Here is a 15,034-nt window from a genome sequence, read left to right as displayed (position 1 = left end):
GCAGTAGGAGACTAGGGGTTGTGGCCGCAGCCCAGAGTAGTAGGACCTGCACCACAGCAAAGAGCAGCAGGAGCAACACAGGAGCTGCAACAGGGAGCTGAAACCCGCAGATGCAGATCCACCCAGAGATGCCCGTTGCAGCTGGCGGTGGACTGCTGGGAGTTTGAAGTGGGTTTCGGATGCCCTACATTGGAGGAGATAGCTTGACCCAGGAAGAGAGATGCCAGGGGCAGTTATAGAAAGGGCCGGGTAGTGGACAGAGGGGAGGAGCGGGGCTGGAATCCAAAACACTGCCACGGGGAAGCTATCTAAAGCCGCAATGTAAAGCAGAGTGTGGCTCCAGTAGACTTGGTCTACTGGAGCCCCCACCTATGGAAGAACCACCACCAACCCACCAGGGATACTGCAAGGCCTCCAGGAAGGCTATGTAAAAGAAACCCCCACTAAACACTGACAGGCCTACGGTTAGGCTTTAAAGGAAGAAAACTGCAGTTCCCCATGGCCCTCCATTTCAGCCATTCTAGTAACACAGCCACTTGGGAATGGGGGCAGGGCTTACAAGTCCTTATGGGCTCCCCTGAGCCCTTCCCCTGTGACACCCCTGGCACAAGGTAAGTTGATTGGTCAGGGTAATCTGGAGAATCCTGGGATGGGGTGGGATATTTAAGAGGTACATTGGGATGGGTTTAGTGTGGGTAAGGTGAGGATAGAAGGTGGAGCAGGACTTCTGAGAGACCAGAGAAGGAGAATGCGGTAGGAGTGTGGAGGTTACTGGAGAGAGAGGGGTCTGGGAAGTCTTTGTGCATGGGAGTGAGGATTGAGTGTAGTAGGCACACAATAGTAGGAGTAGGAGGAAATAGTCGTTGTTACTGGAAGAAGGGGTAGTAGTAATGGGAGTAATGAAGTGGTAGTGGGCATAGTGGAGTAGTAGTGGGAGTAGTGGTGGAAGGGAGAGGTACTCGTAGTAATAAGAAGTAGTGGTAGTAGTGGCTACAAAGTATGGTAAGAGATAGAGAGGAGAGGAAAAGCAATAGTAGTAGAGAAGTGATAGTAGCTGTAGAAGAGGAGTAGTAGAAAGAGGTGGTAGTGGTTCTCTAGAGGCAGTAGTAGTGGAAATTGTTAGTACAGTAGGAGGTAGTGCTAGTAGTGAGTGGAGGAACTGAGAAGCAGTAGAAGAACTACCAACAAATGTGGATGTAGGAAGGTGGAGTGTAACATCGGGGGATGCTAGAGTGGTTAGGAGGAGAACATTGTGGGCAGTGGCGGCCGCTTATACAGTGCGTTGGGGTGTCACCCAATTCCTCCAACCACCAGGGAGTACAGAGAAAATAAAAGTGTTTCATTTTACCTCTCTGTATTGCTTTTATTTTTTCGGCAAAGCGTTATGGCAACTACATAAATAAAGCGGCATCTCGGCTGTGCCTGATCAGTGTAATCACAGAGACACCCAGGGGCGCGTCCCATTTTACACACTTTTCCATCATATTACTGCACAGCTCGTAGACTCTGTGCAGTTTACATAAGTCATTATCATGCAGGGCACTTAGGAGGCTGGCGGGGCGCTACAGCTGTGGCCCCGCCAGTATAATGTGCGCGCAAACATCGTAGACTTTGCAGCTCTTCCGTGGAAACAGAAATAATGGAATTGTTGTCATTGGCTGTTTGCCAGCCAATGACAATCCCATGGGGGAGGGGTGATGATGACGGTTGCACGTGCGCCTCCTCACTTGACTTGCAGAGCCCCTAACCAGGGCGTGTCTGCTTCGGGTCAGCAAGCAGCAGAGCAGAGCCTCTCAGTCTTGCTGTAAGTTGTGGACCAACTGAGGAGTCCAACTTAATGGTAAGTACTGTTTAGTGATATGATCTATCAGTGGGGAAGTGTTTGTTTCTGCAAGCGTTTTTTAAAACGCTTTGCGAATCAGGCCGAACTGGCGGTAATTGCATTTGACAGTATGAAGGCTAGTCATAACAACAGACCCACATTTAGGATTTACATTCATGGTAGCACAGAATATGACAGCTGACACTGTCGGCTGCACTCAGTGTGTATGAAAAAGACGGCTCAATGTAAGGTGCCAGCGAACACTTTTAATGCCTTATTAACCCATGTTTTTAATGTTGAGAATGGCCAATCAGGAGGGTGGAATTCCGGGACTAATATTCATTTATCTGACGGTCAGCAAGCTGGATTCCTTCCATCGCTGTATTTACTTCCCCAGGTTGAACGGTCAAACTGTTTCATGCACTCAAAGTGGTGAGGAGGAATGTCCTGCCGACAGGCTACCTTCAATCTCAATTAATCTTTGCCCATCTGAATCAGTCCCCGACGTAGCACAATGTGGTGAAAAAGTACTTTGCGGCAGGAAGATAGCTGAAAGAATGTACCGCAGGGCTATCATTTACTCGTTGTGATAATGTCTGTGTGTTGTAGTTGTGCGAGATTCAATACTTACTTTGCATGACACATGTTGTGGAATAGGTGATTTCATGTATTTAACCAGGAGTAGTTCTGAGTATCAACTACAGATGGGAATCTTTGACTCATGGCCGGTCTGATGAGAGATTATGGACTAATTGGGAAAGTAGGGAGTAATCTTATGCGATGTAAGCACCCGGGTTTCGGTTTCCTTATATGCTGCTAGCTGAGCTGAAAGTCCAAGGTTGGGTAAGAATTCCAACCAATGAGTGGGTCTATAGAGCCACCTGCTATACAATGTTGCATACAGTAATCCGCTGTCATTTTCTTCACTATAATCAGTATTATACATATTTAGAGGTATTTTGAAGGTTGTCTTACAGATAATTGACAGCCAATGAACTATCAACCCAAATATATTCTATAAGTAGATATCTTCCCCTAACCAAACCCTCCTGTTAATAGGTTTTATGGTTTGCCATGTGGGATAATGTCATGGATGATGCATGTTGGGGTATAAGACCCCTGTCTAATCAAGTTTGTGTGTGAGCGTGCAAGCAACCATCTGATGTTTGCCAGTTGACCCTACTTCAATAAACTGAGAATAAAGTCATATTTTGCCATATTCCTTGAGTCTGTCCAGTTATTTGGTCTGAGATCCTTATTAGTTACTCCGTCTACCACAAGAGACGCTTCAAGGTGCTAGAGCACAATGGTCACAGCAAGGGTATGACTCTCCTTTGATTTCCATCTCCTCTGTCATCAAATGTGCTTCATGATGAAGCTCATCACCCACTGGCAATGCAGCAACAGAATGTTCAAGATATTAAAGAACTGTTCCATTGGAATCACAAGTGACACCATCGCATATTAACCGTAGATGCTCAGGACTACCAACTTCTCGAATGAGGGTGATTCGGGAAAGCTAGACGGATGAATAAGTTTAAGGATCATTGGAGATAGCCCTGGTTCAGACTGGAAGAATGATGAAGCACCGAAATACAAGTGCCCATACTCATGAATCACAGTTTGCTACTTTTTTCAACACATGTATTGAGTAGATCTTGCGGATGCAACTTTGGAAACATGTGTGGCAATTGGTGCATTCTACACATTTGATCAGTGGTCAACACAACAGCAGCAATGTCCATGGAGTGTGCAAACTGTCCAACATTGACTCACACAACTAGCCCACACCTGCATGTCAGACAGGTCCTTTGAGCATTGCCTTATTTCTCTAAGGGCTAGTACAAGGCCATGAAATAGAAGTTGGCAGTCTACAAATTGTTATTTACATTGACTTGCAGGAAACATTGGGTGGGTAGTCTCCCAGGGACCTAAATAAAGGTTTACTCTGAGGTTTCTGTAGCACACGGCAGATATCAACCCCAATGAAATTACAACACACTTAGAACATAATATGCATGCTTTAATATGACGTACATTGATATGTACTTATCCTACGCTGTATTTTCCATGTAACCCATGGCGTACATATCCCCCATGTGATCCCCACCTGCAATTAGGTGGTATTTTAAAGTAGGACGTTTTTAAACCACTGGCTTTAACCATTACCAGCATGCCTGTAGTGGTCCTCTCTATGTCATCAAGGCGCCCATTCGAGCCTTTGCCCACACAAACTTCATTCTGACCCTGTGTGCAAGACTGTGATAATGTTAATATTAAGTTTTCATACAGCGCTTCTTTCATTGTTCCACTCACTGCTAACAACTGTGCTAACAGGCGTTATGATTACTCATTTTAATTCTACTCAAGTTACCACCACTCTAAGGATGAAGGGCTGAGTCAGCCCTCTTTGGATGCAACCCTGGGACTACAGGCTGCTCCCAGATCTCTCTTACCACTCAAATATTGACAACTCAAGCGATGAGCCAGAGCTAGACCTGTGAGTAGCCCATCCTCATCACGATGTATGCTTAAGAGGAGTAACCTCGCGCAATTGCACAGGGCTGGGGAGACGCTATCAACCTTTCAAGACCTCATTTGGAGAGTTGGATGTGAATTGTGAAGAAGCCTCATGGAAAGTCTTATTTCAATGGTGCCTGACTCTGCTTAGCATGGGGTAGGTGCCTCTGCATTGTGCTGGAGGAAGTTTGGACACCAAAGGCCTAATTCACAGAGCGTTTTTTTTCAATGGGGTTTTGCCATTATAAAACGCTTCTGTGAATTAGGTCCCAAGCCTCTTAGGCTTACGTTTAGAACATACATGCTTATTAAATATACAGCCCCGGCAGGAGGACAATGTCACAAAATATATAAATGAATGGAGCCACTGTTAGCGGCCAGTGGTCATTCTTTTGGGAGTGACATATGACTTCCTTGAAGTTAAACCTGACTGTTTGCTGTCCGATATTCGCTAAAGTTAATGCTTATTTATTAATGTAGCGTGCACTGCACACTTAATCACCTCTAGTGCATTAGCAGCCTGGCAGAACCCTTGTGTCAGAGCATATTAAAGTAAGACATATCTTAATATCAGACTTCTTTGGAGCGCATGGCTTCCATCCCTTTGGCAATAAAACCTCCATGTATCATGCACATTTTATGAAGCATGGATGCATAAAATATGAACTGTCTGTGCTACTGGTGGGCTGATTTATTGTAGAAAGGCATCTCTATAAACAGCAGCACGAAAGCATAATTCCAGGGCCAAGCTATAGAATCCCTTATTAGCATATGGAGATAGTTATTGGCCTCCTCACAGCCAATCAAGATAGCTACTGGAGTTGACCGCATTCTGAACATTCTGACAGGGAAAAAATAAATAAATGCAATTTCCAGGAAATATGCTTTCAAGAATACACATCCTCTTTTGAACTTGTTTTCATTTCAACATACCAAAGAGAAAGCTAAAACATAGGAACATGCTTCCACTTTCTTATAGAGAAACCGATTACTTTTACAGGACCCCTAATGAATGCTCATGTTAAAACCTTTCCAGTTTAACTAGGGTTGCAATTGAACTGCTTAACTTATGAAGACATCCAGGTTATTTAAATACTACAAAATTAAACCACATTTAATTTACTGAGGTAGTCGATTTACTTTCTCATTAGTAAACTAACGTTTTTTATTTCATCACTAAAACTCCAAAATGCGATTTGCTAGTACCACAATGTGCTACTAGCCATATATACCTCAGAAGGGGTCATTATCGATTGGGATAATGACCCTTCCCCAACTTATGGCCTTTGGTGAAGAAATAATAACCTGTCCCTCGGTCTATAAGGCTATATTAGTGTGTTTGCAGTGCAACATAGACAATCACGCAAATAGCAAATCAATGCGCACCTCCAGCAACAATAGAGTACAGTGCTTCACAGACTGTGCTCTCATTGGAGCCACAACACAGTGGGCCTCATCACGACTTGGGCAGTAACGGCAATGCTATTAGCGCGGCCGGTATTAGCCCTACCGCCGAACTCCCCGGCGCTAATAGCGCCGGATCACGAGTTCGGCGGTAATGTAAGTCCCCATTCCCCACTGAGCCCATTCGGGAATGCCCCATTCACCATTGGGCTCAATGGGGAATCTTCGCGCTAATACCGCCGGCGGATTTCCCGCCAGCGGTAATAGCACGAATTTTCAGCGGATTTCCCCCCAGCTCAGAGCTGGGGCGAAATCCGCCGAAGCCCTGATTCGGCAGACCCTTAAATCCGGCGGTAATAGCACTAGCGCCGGATTTAAGGGTTACCGCCGAAGTCGTGATGAGGCCCAGGGTGTGCTCTCTAGTTTACATTCTTACTGAAGTGAAACCACGATTGCTCCAGGGACTACATGCTAGTCGGAGTTAGCCACAATATTTCACAGTGTACATGTGTATTGGAGGCAAACACAATGAGCCTGGCTCACGAAGATGTGCACTACTGCAAATCAGCAGATGCCCGTGAGCATCACAGTTAAGCACCTGCTACTTTACACTGGATACACAGTGCCTACCATTGTAGAAAAACATATTCTGGTGTTTGGTGCATCTCTCAGACGTCCTTAAGCAAGTCTTTGCAAATTGCATCTGCATGCGAGCATCTCAGGGATGCTCTAGGAATGTCCAGGCGTTATCCAGTGTCATGCTTTGTGGATCAGGTATACGGTAGCAGGTGTAGAAGAGAAATGCACACAATCATCTCCTGATTTGCTCTAATGCACATCTTTGTGAAACGGGACCAATGAGTACCTCATACTAGAGGTTTATTCAAGTTAGGTTACTTTGAGTATGCTATGCTTATATGGGTCAGAACATACTCTACAAGTTGGTTGGATTCAGAATACACTGAGTATTCAATACTCTATCTTCTTTGGATTAATAACACAGGCAGTGCTCCATATTGCCTTTGAGTATTGGAGTTCGAACACATTAACCACACTTTAGTCTACATATTTGTTTAAATTGCGCCATATCTTAGATGCTTATAGGCGTTAAAGCACAATGAGTACATGGTTATTGGCAGTGCAACAGATTAAGTGCACTACCCTCCACCTGGTAATTGCATTGCAACACATTGAGTACGCTGTACTCTACATGCTTTTTGACATTAGAATATAGTGGGGACTCCATCATCTACGTGTCCATTTACAAGAAATAAGATGGTGGCATTTGTAATCCATCTTACCGAACATGGAAACCCAGTGGTGCCATCGATCTTCAACACGCTTCACAGCTGCAGCGGGTGCACCATTTCTTTGCTGCTCCCCTAAAACACAAATATATATTTTTTTATACACGTGTATTATCCTCGAAATTAGGTAATTTAATCATAAAGGCCATCCATGTCGGCCATTAACTCTTTTAGCATCCTGGCATCACATTCGAGTATGCTGATATGTTTTTTTTTTAAGAAAAAAAGGTTTTCATTAATGAAACAATGCTTGTGGGTGTCTTTTCATGAAAGGAAAGTGCGGGGACGATATTTCATCAAAATAACTGGGGAAGTGGAAGTGACATCACATGACCGTTGACCTATGATGACATCACAGTAAGTGATGTCATTTGACCTCAGCCTGAAGTGACATCACGGGAAGTGATGGGACATGACTTTTCACACTTATAAAAGTTGACAAAAGAGGAAATGGCATCACATAGCATTGTTCCTAAGTACACTACGAAAATTATGCTTTTGATATAACTATCATGTGATATACATTTCATACAAGAATGGATCACCATTTGTTTCTTTAGTATCAGTGCGTATAGGCCCATATTACCAAATTACTGGGAATGAAAGCAGACTTCCAAGGCCAAATGATAATGATGTGTTATTATATAATACTTACGCTTAAGCGCTTTATATGTTTAATGATAATGATGTTTTATTTAATATAGCGCCTTTATCCAAAGTGCTTAACAGAGCACATATTTACATACAATATCACCCAACCGAAATTGGTACTCATTTATCAACCTCAGAAGGATGAAAGGCTGAGTTGAGGTGTTTAAGAATAGACTAAATCAGTGACTCACCCTCTAAAGTGTGCCTGAAATAAACATTTAATGAGTCTAGCAATTATTCTATAGAATTCCAAAAAGACAAATTATTTGTTATTGCTTTCCTTTCTTATTTAGGATCACTGCTCAAAGTGTTACACTTGTGCAACCCCCTGTTTTTTGAAGAGGCCTGAACAAGAAAGCCAGCCACTCCAGAAACAAAGAGCCACATGGCGCTTGCCACAACGCAGAAGCTTGCAATTAAAAAAAAAAAAAACATGTTGTTGGGACCCCCAAATAATGTGCCTGGGAAAGTGATTCCTAAGAAAACATTGCCGTCATTGACACACGAGAAGGACACTCGAAAGCAATTCCTTTTTCAATTTCACTGGAGGCCAGAGATCAAGGAACACGGCGGAGGATCCTGAGATCAGCTAAGTGTGGTGTAGTTTAATTTTGGGTGCGCCAAAAGGGTGGCAGAAGCAGCTGAGAAGTAGCGAGAAGATAGGTAAATGAGGGTGTCAGAGATAGTTCAAAGCAAACATGGAACTATCCATTATTATTATTATGGCCAGATTCAACATTCAATCGAAGCGAGCTGATGGGCTGCATCCCGCTCACCGGACAGTGAAAAACAATAAAAGTGGGTCACAAGATATTGTACATTTTCCAAATACAAAATGCAATGCCTCGATTACAGACTTTACACCATCTGGTAAACTAGAGCAGGTGCCCACCGCAGTCAGTAACCTGGCATTACAACTACAAGAAAGCACATGTAGGTTAATACAGGTGCTACGCTTAGAACATTTAAGCCTTATAATGTTTAGCCCACCGAAGACGCTGGAAGATGTATACTGGGGTATAACGTCGATTCATCGCAGGATGTTTTTTTGCAGTTTGTTACCGCAATTTTTTTTAACAAAAAGAAAACTTGTGACATTTTTTTGTGGGGGTTGGAATAATATATATTTGGTGTGTGGGTGTTCGGGATCATGTAAAAATTCGATTTGTTTTTTTGTTGAAAAATCTGTGGTAAAAAACACTGCAAAAAAACATTCCGCGATGAAATGACATAGAACCATATACTGTTAACCCTCCATTGCACTTATATCTGCTTAGGTTAGCTATTGTAAAGAACAGAGGTTATATGCAGGTATCCTTGATATTGCACTTAGTAGACTTCTTTGGTTAGTGTTTATAGAACTTGGAAATGTGAAGGGTCAGGAATGAAAGTCGAATACACTTTAGATATGGTTTTGGCAAAAGACTATTATTGTAGAAAATACATGGGTTGGGAAATGCCTCATTGTCCCTGTGCTAGTGGTGTTTCCCTACCTAAACCAAAAGTTACGGATCTCTCAGTGTCAGGGTGTGCAAAACAAAACTGTCCTGTGCCCAAAACACTATTCTGACAATCAAATTCTAATGAAATAAATCTTAAGGTGAAAAGGGTAATGTCTTTGGCCTTCTGCGTTTCAGAAGTGCTCAAAAAGAAATAAATAACTCCAAAATAAAGTCTCTTATGGCTATGGTTCCTTGATCCATTGGGTGTCACCCATCCACTGGATTCTTCTTCACAATATCTTGACAACAATAACTCTTGTCTTTTCCTTTTGTTCAATATCAAAGACACTTCTATGTATATCGTTGGCCTTTAGATGGTCAGGATACCTGGTATACTCTGTTTCTCTTCTTTCACACACTTGGGATTTCCTGGTATACTTTCCTGCAAAACAAAAGAGGTGATGGCTGGAAGGTTTAGAATTCATCTTAACCTCTGCCATTGCTCTGGGCAACCCTCCAGACCATTGTTTTTCACCTGCCAAGCCATTACAAAAGGAGAAAGACCATATGAATATCAGGTTTGGTCCCACCGCAAAAGGGGCAGTGCAGCCCAAACTGCCTGGTCACATCCCTTCGGCACGAGACCACAACCATCCCCAATTTCTTTTAGCCTTGCTGGGTCTCATCAGTGAGGAGTATCTTGGGTCTCAGGGCCCAGCAGGCACGGGACCCATGTCTGGGCATACCCGTCCCACTCTGGGTGACTGCAGCAAAACAAAAAAGGTGATGACTGGCAGGTTTAGAGTTAATATTAACCTCTTCAATTGCTCTGGGCAACCCTCCAGATCATCGTTCTTCACCTGCCAAGCTACCACTTCTTGTTTCACACACTTGCAACTGCCTGGTACACTGTCCTGGCAGGTCTTCTTGTAATTGTCTGCTTTTGCAATTCCACCTTCGATAGTTTATCACATTAGCTCTCTTGGCTAATTCCTTTATTTCATAGTCTATTTCCTCATTAGTGTTTTGCTCAAACGTCCAATCATTCACCACCATACCATTGTGGGTTGATGTGCATTGTCCGTTAAAGATTCCCTGATGAGGCAATCATCAGCAAAATTGCTTTTAACTCCTTACTTTCAGTATCAAGAAAAGATGTTCTCTCTTTACCCCTACTTGCATTGTTTCATGTTTAACATGTGGCGTGCTCGCCAATACACCCCTGTGCTCCCTTCATCCCAGCATGGACTCACCAACACTTTGTGGGGTCTCCCTGTTCTATCTGTGGCTCGCCGATGACAGCGGCTGGATTCACTTTCCTTTGTACTGCTCGGCTTTCGGTTGCCTTGTATCTCTTGGTAATGGCTGGGCTTCTCTCCTCGTTACTTCCCGGTAAGCTTCTCTTTGCATTCTTCTACTAGTGTAGGCACAGAAGCACTGGTCTCACTTCTGGCATGAAAGCTTTTCTGCGTCTTCTTACTCTGCTCACTGTATGAGCCGGTTGGCTCCAACATGCTTCTTTCGGTTCTCTGGCCTCTCGAAGAGCTGCAGCCCGCTCCCACCAGCAGTCTGCAATTTCTTCTTGTGATCTTCTTTTAAACGTCACCGGCACAGGTGTATACTCACAACAACTAGAGAGTTACCTGTGCTCAGGGCTTCCTCTGATCTGCATTCCTCCATTCCTCTTCTTTGTCGCGGTGTTAAGGGGTTTCTGGGAATGGCAATTTCTTTTTACCAACTTGTACAGAAACATTGTAGGAATGGTTTCAACATGTTCTGAGAGCAAGTCAAAGTTTGAGAATAGTTCTGGAGATTTGTTTGAGAACATGTTGTGTATGGGGGAGACATCCTGTTTGAGGAAAAGGGATACCATGTCTCATCCGTGGACACCGCCACTCCCTCTGAGAGGTTGTCCCCCCACCGAGCAGATCTTCCCTCATATAGCGGCCCCAAGGTCAGGATCATGCAGTGGTTGCCTTCCCCTGGCCACATGGGGGGGGGTCACCGACGGAAAGGGAGTAATGATGCCATTGCATTCATTACAGAAGATATGCAGTTAGACTCTAAAGGTAACCTGCCTATTGCGCTAAGAGAATTCCTTTCATCCTAGTTTCTAGGGTAGCCTGTCTGCCCCATCTAGAAGTGGTTGTAGGACAGCCAGTCATTTGCACTTGTTAGACTTGAAGGTAGCCTATCCACAGTGCCTAGAAAAGTCTACGAAGGTAGCTGGCCTTTTCTTCCCCACTGATGACCAGATGATACAGAGACACCAAAGTTAAGATCAATCTGAGCTTAAGGTTTGTAAACATGCACCACTTCAGTGGATATCCGCTGCAGGCATGGCTATCCATCCACTCACTTTAAAATGTAGCTACGTAAAATCTGGTCTACCTGGCCACATAACCACTTTGCACTGAAACACCAGACTTGCCTCAACATCTCTGCCATTAGAAGACAGAGACAACCTACGACAAATGTCGGTCTAGTTGGTCACATATCGAGTCTCCTGCACTAGCGCTCTGCCGTGACCTCCCTCAACATCCATCCACATGCCTGAGCTCTTGGGTTGCTTACTGGAGCTTTGCCAGCCCCCCAAGTCCTAATCTTGGACATATGCACACACGCACCCTAAGCCTCCTCTTCGAACTTTCCCATACCTCGACTTCAGTCCGCAAGGGCGTTCCTACCACAAAGCGCGTTGAGGCCATACAAATGGGAAAAGGCGCTATATAAATAACTACTACAAAACTATACAATGCAATACTACAATGTTTCATGGCATCTCTATAGAACTGTGGCATTTTTTATGTTAGCCATGTGTTCTGAAATGATGCTGACCCTAGCCACCCATCCATTTCCCCCTTGCCGGGACCACAGAATAATTTATTTCCATTTCCAGCACTGCAGCCGCCCAGCTTTTTCTGAGGGACCAAAAAGCTATGTAAAATGCCTGCATGCGCCCGCCTTTGTTGGGACACCCATGGTTACCATGTATACTGGCTTCATGGACCTGGCTACGCTGATTGGCTGTGCATTTGAGAAACCAGGTTCAGACCGGCACAAAAAGTAGGCCAGGGCACCAATAAAAAGAGGACCCAAATGCTTTTAATTACTTTTTTTAAACACACTATTTCAGTAGCACCTGGGGAGTATTGTTGGTAAAATGAGTGGTAAATTGTGCATTTCTTTTGCACATTTGATCAACCCCTTTGGTCAAATAACCAGCTGCACCGTGCATTAACTCATCAAACTGGCCCATATCATGTTATGCTGTGTTATGTTGTGACTTATAACGCACACCGCTGCCATTTTCGTGGTCTTCAGGTGCTCATCCCACAAAGGTGATTCAGGCCAGTCCACGCCTGAGCAAGACCAAGCCTGATTTGCTAAGAGTGTGGCAGACTCTTCTGCACCCCTTGGGTGGCACGACCACAATCGCTGCTACCGGTACATCTCAAATATATTTTGGGTAGAGTACGTGTTTCTCTTACCTTGCGAGGCGACCCTACACTGTGCCCTTTTTCCACAATCCAAACAGGCACCAGGCCGAGCGGGAATTCCCTGCTTTGCACGGTGGACTCTCCAATGCAAGTGCGTCATCATATTTCCATTCACCTCCTCAGGTCGAAATCCTAAGCTCTGTAATAATGCTATGTAAGGCCCAACTCAGTGGCGATCCAGTTCCTTTATGGAATGCGCTGGCTTTGTCAGGCTTCTAAGAAGTGACGCGGATATTGCACGCGGATCTCTGGAGGGATTGCTTTCCAGCTGTTACCTAGCAAGAATTCAAATGTTCTCCCTTTAATAAAAACTACAAACACACAAAATCCAGACACAGTACGGCGTGGGAGACGTGCTTTGAAAGGCTCTCTTTGACATCATTGTTTTATTCTTGGAAACACACGTTTCCTTAGTTAACAGATTCGTTTCTAAAGCGTAAAAAGGAAGTTACTTGTGTTCCTATTACCTTCTAATCCTAAACATAATTGTGATCATGTGTGTAAGAGGCACGAGATGGATTATCAGATTTTTGCAGAGAGACCGGATGAACGTAAAACATGTCAAGGAGACATTGCTTAAAACCATTACAGTGTTTGACACCCTAGCCTCAGCACACTAAAACAGCTAGCGTGTATGATTCAAGATATTGGGCCCCATCACAGGTTTTTGCAGAGCAGTAAAAATGCAGCGGTAACACTATTACTGCCGCATTACCACTCTGCCAAATCCCGAGTTTGGGCAGAAAGTTGGGAGATTCACCTCCAGCTTTGAGTTGGAGGTAAATCTGCCAACTTTCTGCCCATTTTCGGCACATTTATTGCGGCACAATTTGCGCCACAGTAAATATGCCAATAATGCCACATGGAGTCCTATGGACTCTGATTCAAATGGGGATTTACAACCTTGCTGCAACTCAGGATCCGGCGCTAATAGTGCCAGACCGAGTTGCGGTAATGCTTTTGCGTTGGGCATTATCCTGGTGGATTTACTGCTGGGATAGCGGCTAACTTGTGGTTCCAGAGTGTGGTGGCATGGCAGGAGACTGCTTGGTTTCCGCTTTTCCCTTTTCTGCATTTCTTGGATTCTATTCTTGAGAGATCTTTGCTTTTGGTGTTGTGCTGATCTCCAGACATACCGTTTTTCCCAGGTAGGTATAAAAGAGCCTTTGTCCTCAGTGCTTCCAGGGGATGCTGGCAGTCTTGCAGGTCCTGCAGGCAGGATTGGAGGGATAATCAGAACAGGTGTTTGAGTCTAGGGGTAAGGGAGTCATACTTCTTCTTTTCTGCCATAGAGCAGTCAGCTGCATGTTGGATGGCTTGAGTAAATCCCGGATTATGGCACAGACATCTCCATCCTGGTGGGAAAGCAGCAATTCCTGGATGATGGTACACAAGTGTGAGGTGTGGAGGAAGAGCTTTCTCTGTGGTAAAAAAAAGAGGTGATTCCAGGTGTCTGTTCAGCCCTTGTATTGTGTGTTTTTAAGGAACAGTTACAATCTGGGCATCATATAAGACATGGAAGTGGGACCACTTTGTAGCATATGTTTTTCATTTGGGATTAAAATAAATTTTAGGAAGTCAAAAAGTAACTACCATTCCCAATGGGTGCATTTTTCACTGGGTAAAAACCCATAAATATCAAAATGTTTGTAATTAATACTTTGGTGCTTCTAGTAGTTAATGCAAATTAAATGATCCATGTTTACCTTAAAGTACCTTTCCAGATCAGGCAACAATAACTGCAGTTTCTTATTGTGGCATTGCTTTGCTTTTAACACTGATCTGAACATATCCATACAACGGTGTGAGTGGAAGTAGGGGGTCAGACTCTTATAGGTCCATTGTTTCCTATTTTTTGCTCACACTAACTCATTCCCTATTCTTGTGAGTACCTGCCAATGTTTAATTAGTGCAAGTGGCTGGTACGTTGCTTATCTGTAGTTCTGTTGCCTGCCAATGGTGAAGCCACAAGACTTTCAGTCTCATTACAAGTACAGAAGTGCAGGTAAAGCCGGCGGCAATCCAGCAGTAATTACATTACCACTGCATTACCGATGCATCACAGCACTGCTGTACTAAGAGTTTAGCAGTGTGGTGGACGATCTACCTCCAGTTAAAAGCCAGAGGTGAATCTGCCACCTTACCACCAAAGAATCACCAATAATCGTCAAAATTCCTGTGGCAGAGTTTCCACTGGCAGTAAATCCACTGAAATCCCCATGGAGTCCTATGAAATCCAAAAATGAGGAATTACATCACCCTGCACAAAAGGAATAAATAAGGTGACTCCACCCTATTATGACTGGTGCTCTCAGTTGGCCCCCGGCAGGGCTGCACAAGTATATGGTCTGGTACTTTTATGACTCAAAGACAATTTACTTGCAAAAA

At 44.1% G+C, this 15,034-nt stretch overlaps 1 protein-coding gene across 6 annotated transcripts in view; it reads right to left on the bottom strand.

Annotated features, from left to right (window-relative positions):
• RALYL (RALY RNA binding protein like) overlaps positions 1-15,034 on the bottom strand; it is a 2,307,036-nt gene that overhangs the window by 97,102 nt on the left and 2,194,900 nt on the right. For all 6 annotated transcript variants that reach the window (XM_069621283.1, XM_069621281.1, XM_069621285.1 and 3 more), the window contains one exon: positions 7,048-7,128. In XM_069621283.1, coding sequence (XP_069477384.1) covers positions 7,048-7,128 — 81 coding nt within the window. The remainder of the gene's footprint in view (positions 1-7,047; positions 7,129-15,034) is intronic.

Source organism: Ambystoma mexicanum, chromosome 5q (assembly GCF_040938575.1).
Source record: "Ambystoma mexicanum isolate Mex_15411 chromosome 5q, UKY_AmexF1_1, whole genome shotgun sequence".
Classification (NCBI taxonomy): Eukaryota; Metazoa; Chordata; class Amphibia; order Caudata; family Ambystomatidae; genus Ambystoma; species Ambystoma mexicanum.
The sequence above is the reverse complement of the archived record's forward strand: the minus strand, read 5'-3'. Positions and strand labels throughout refer to the sequence as shown.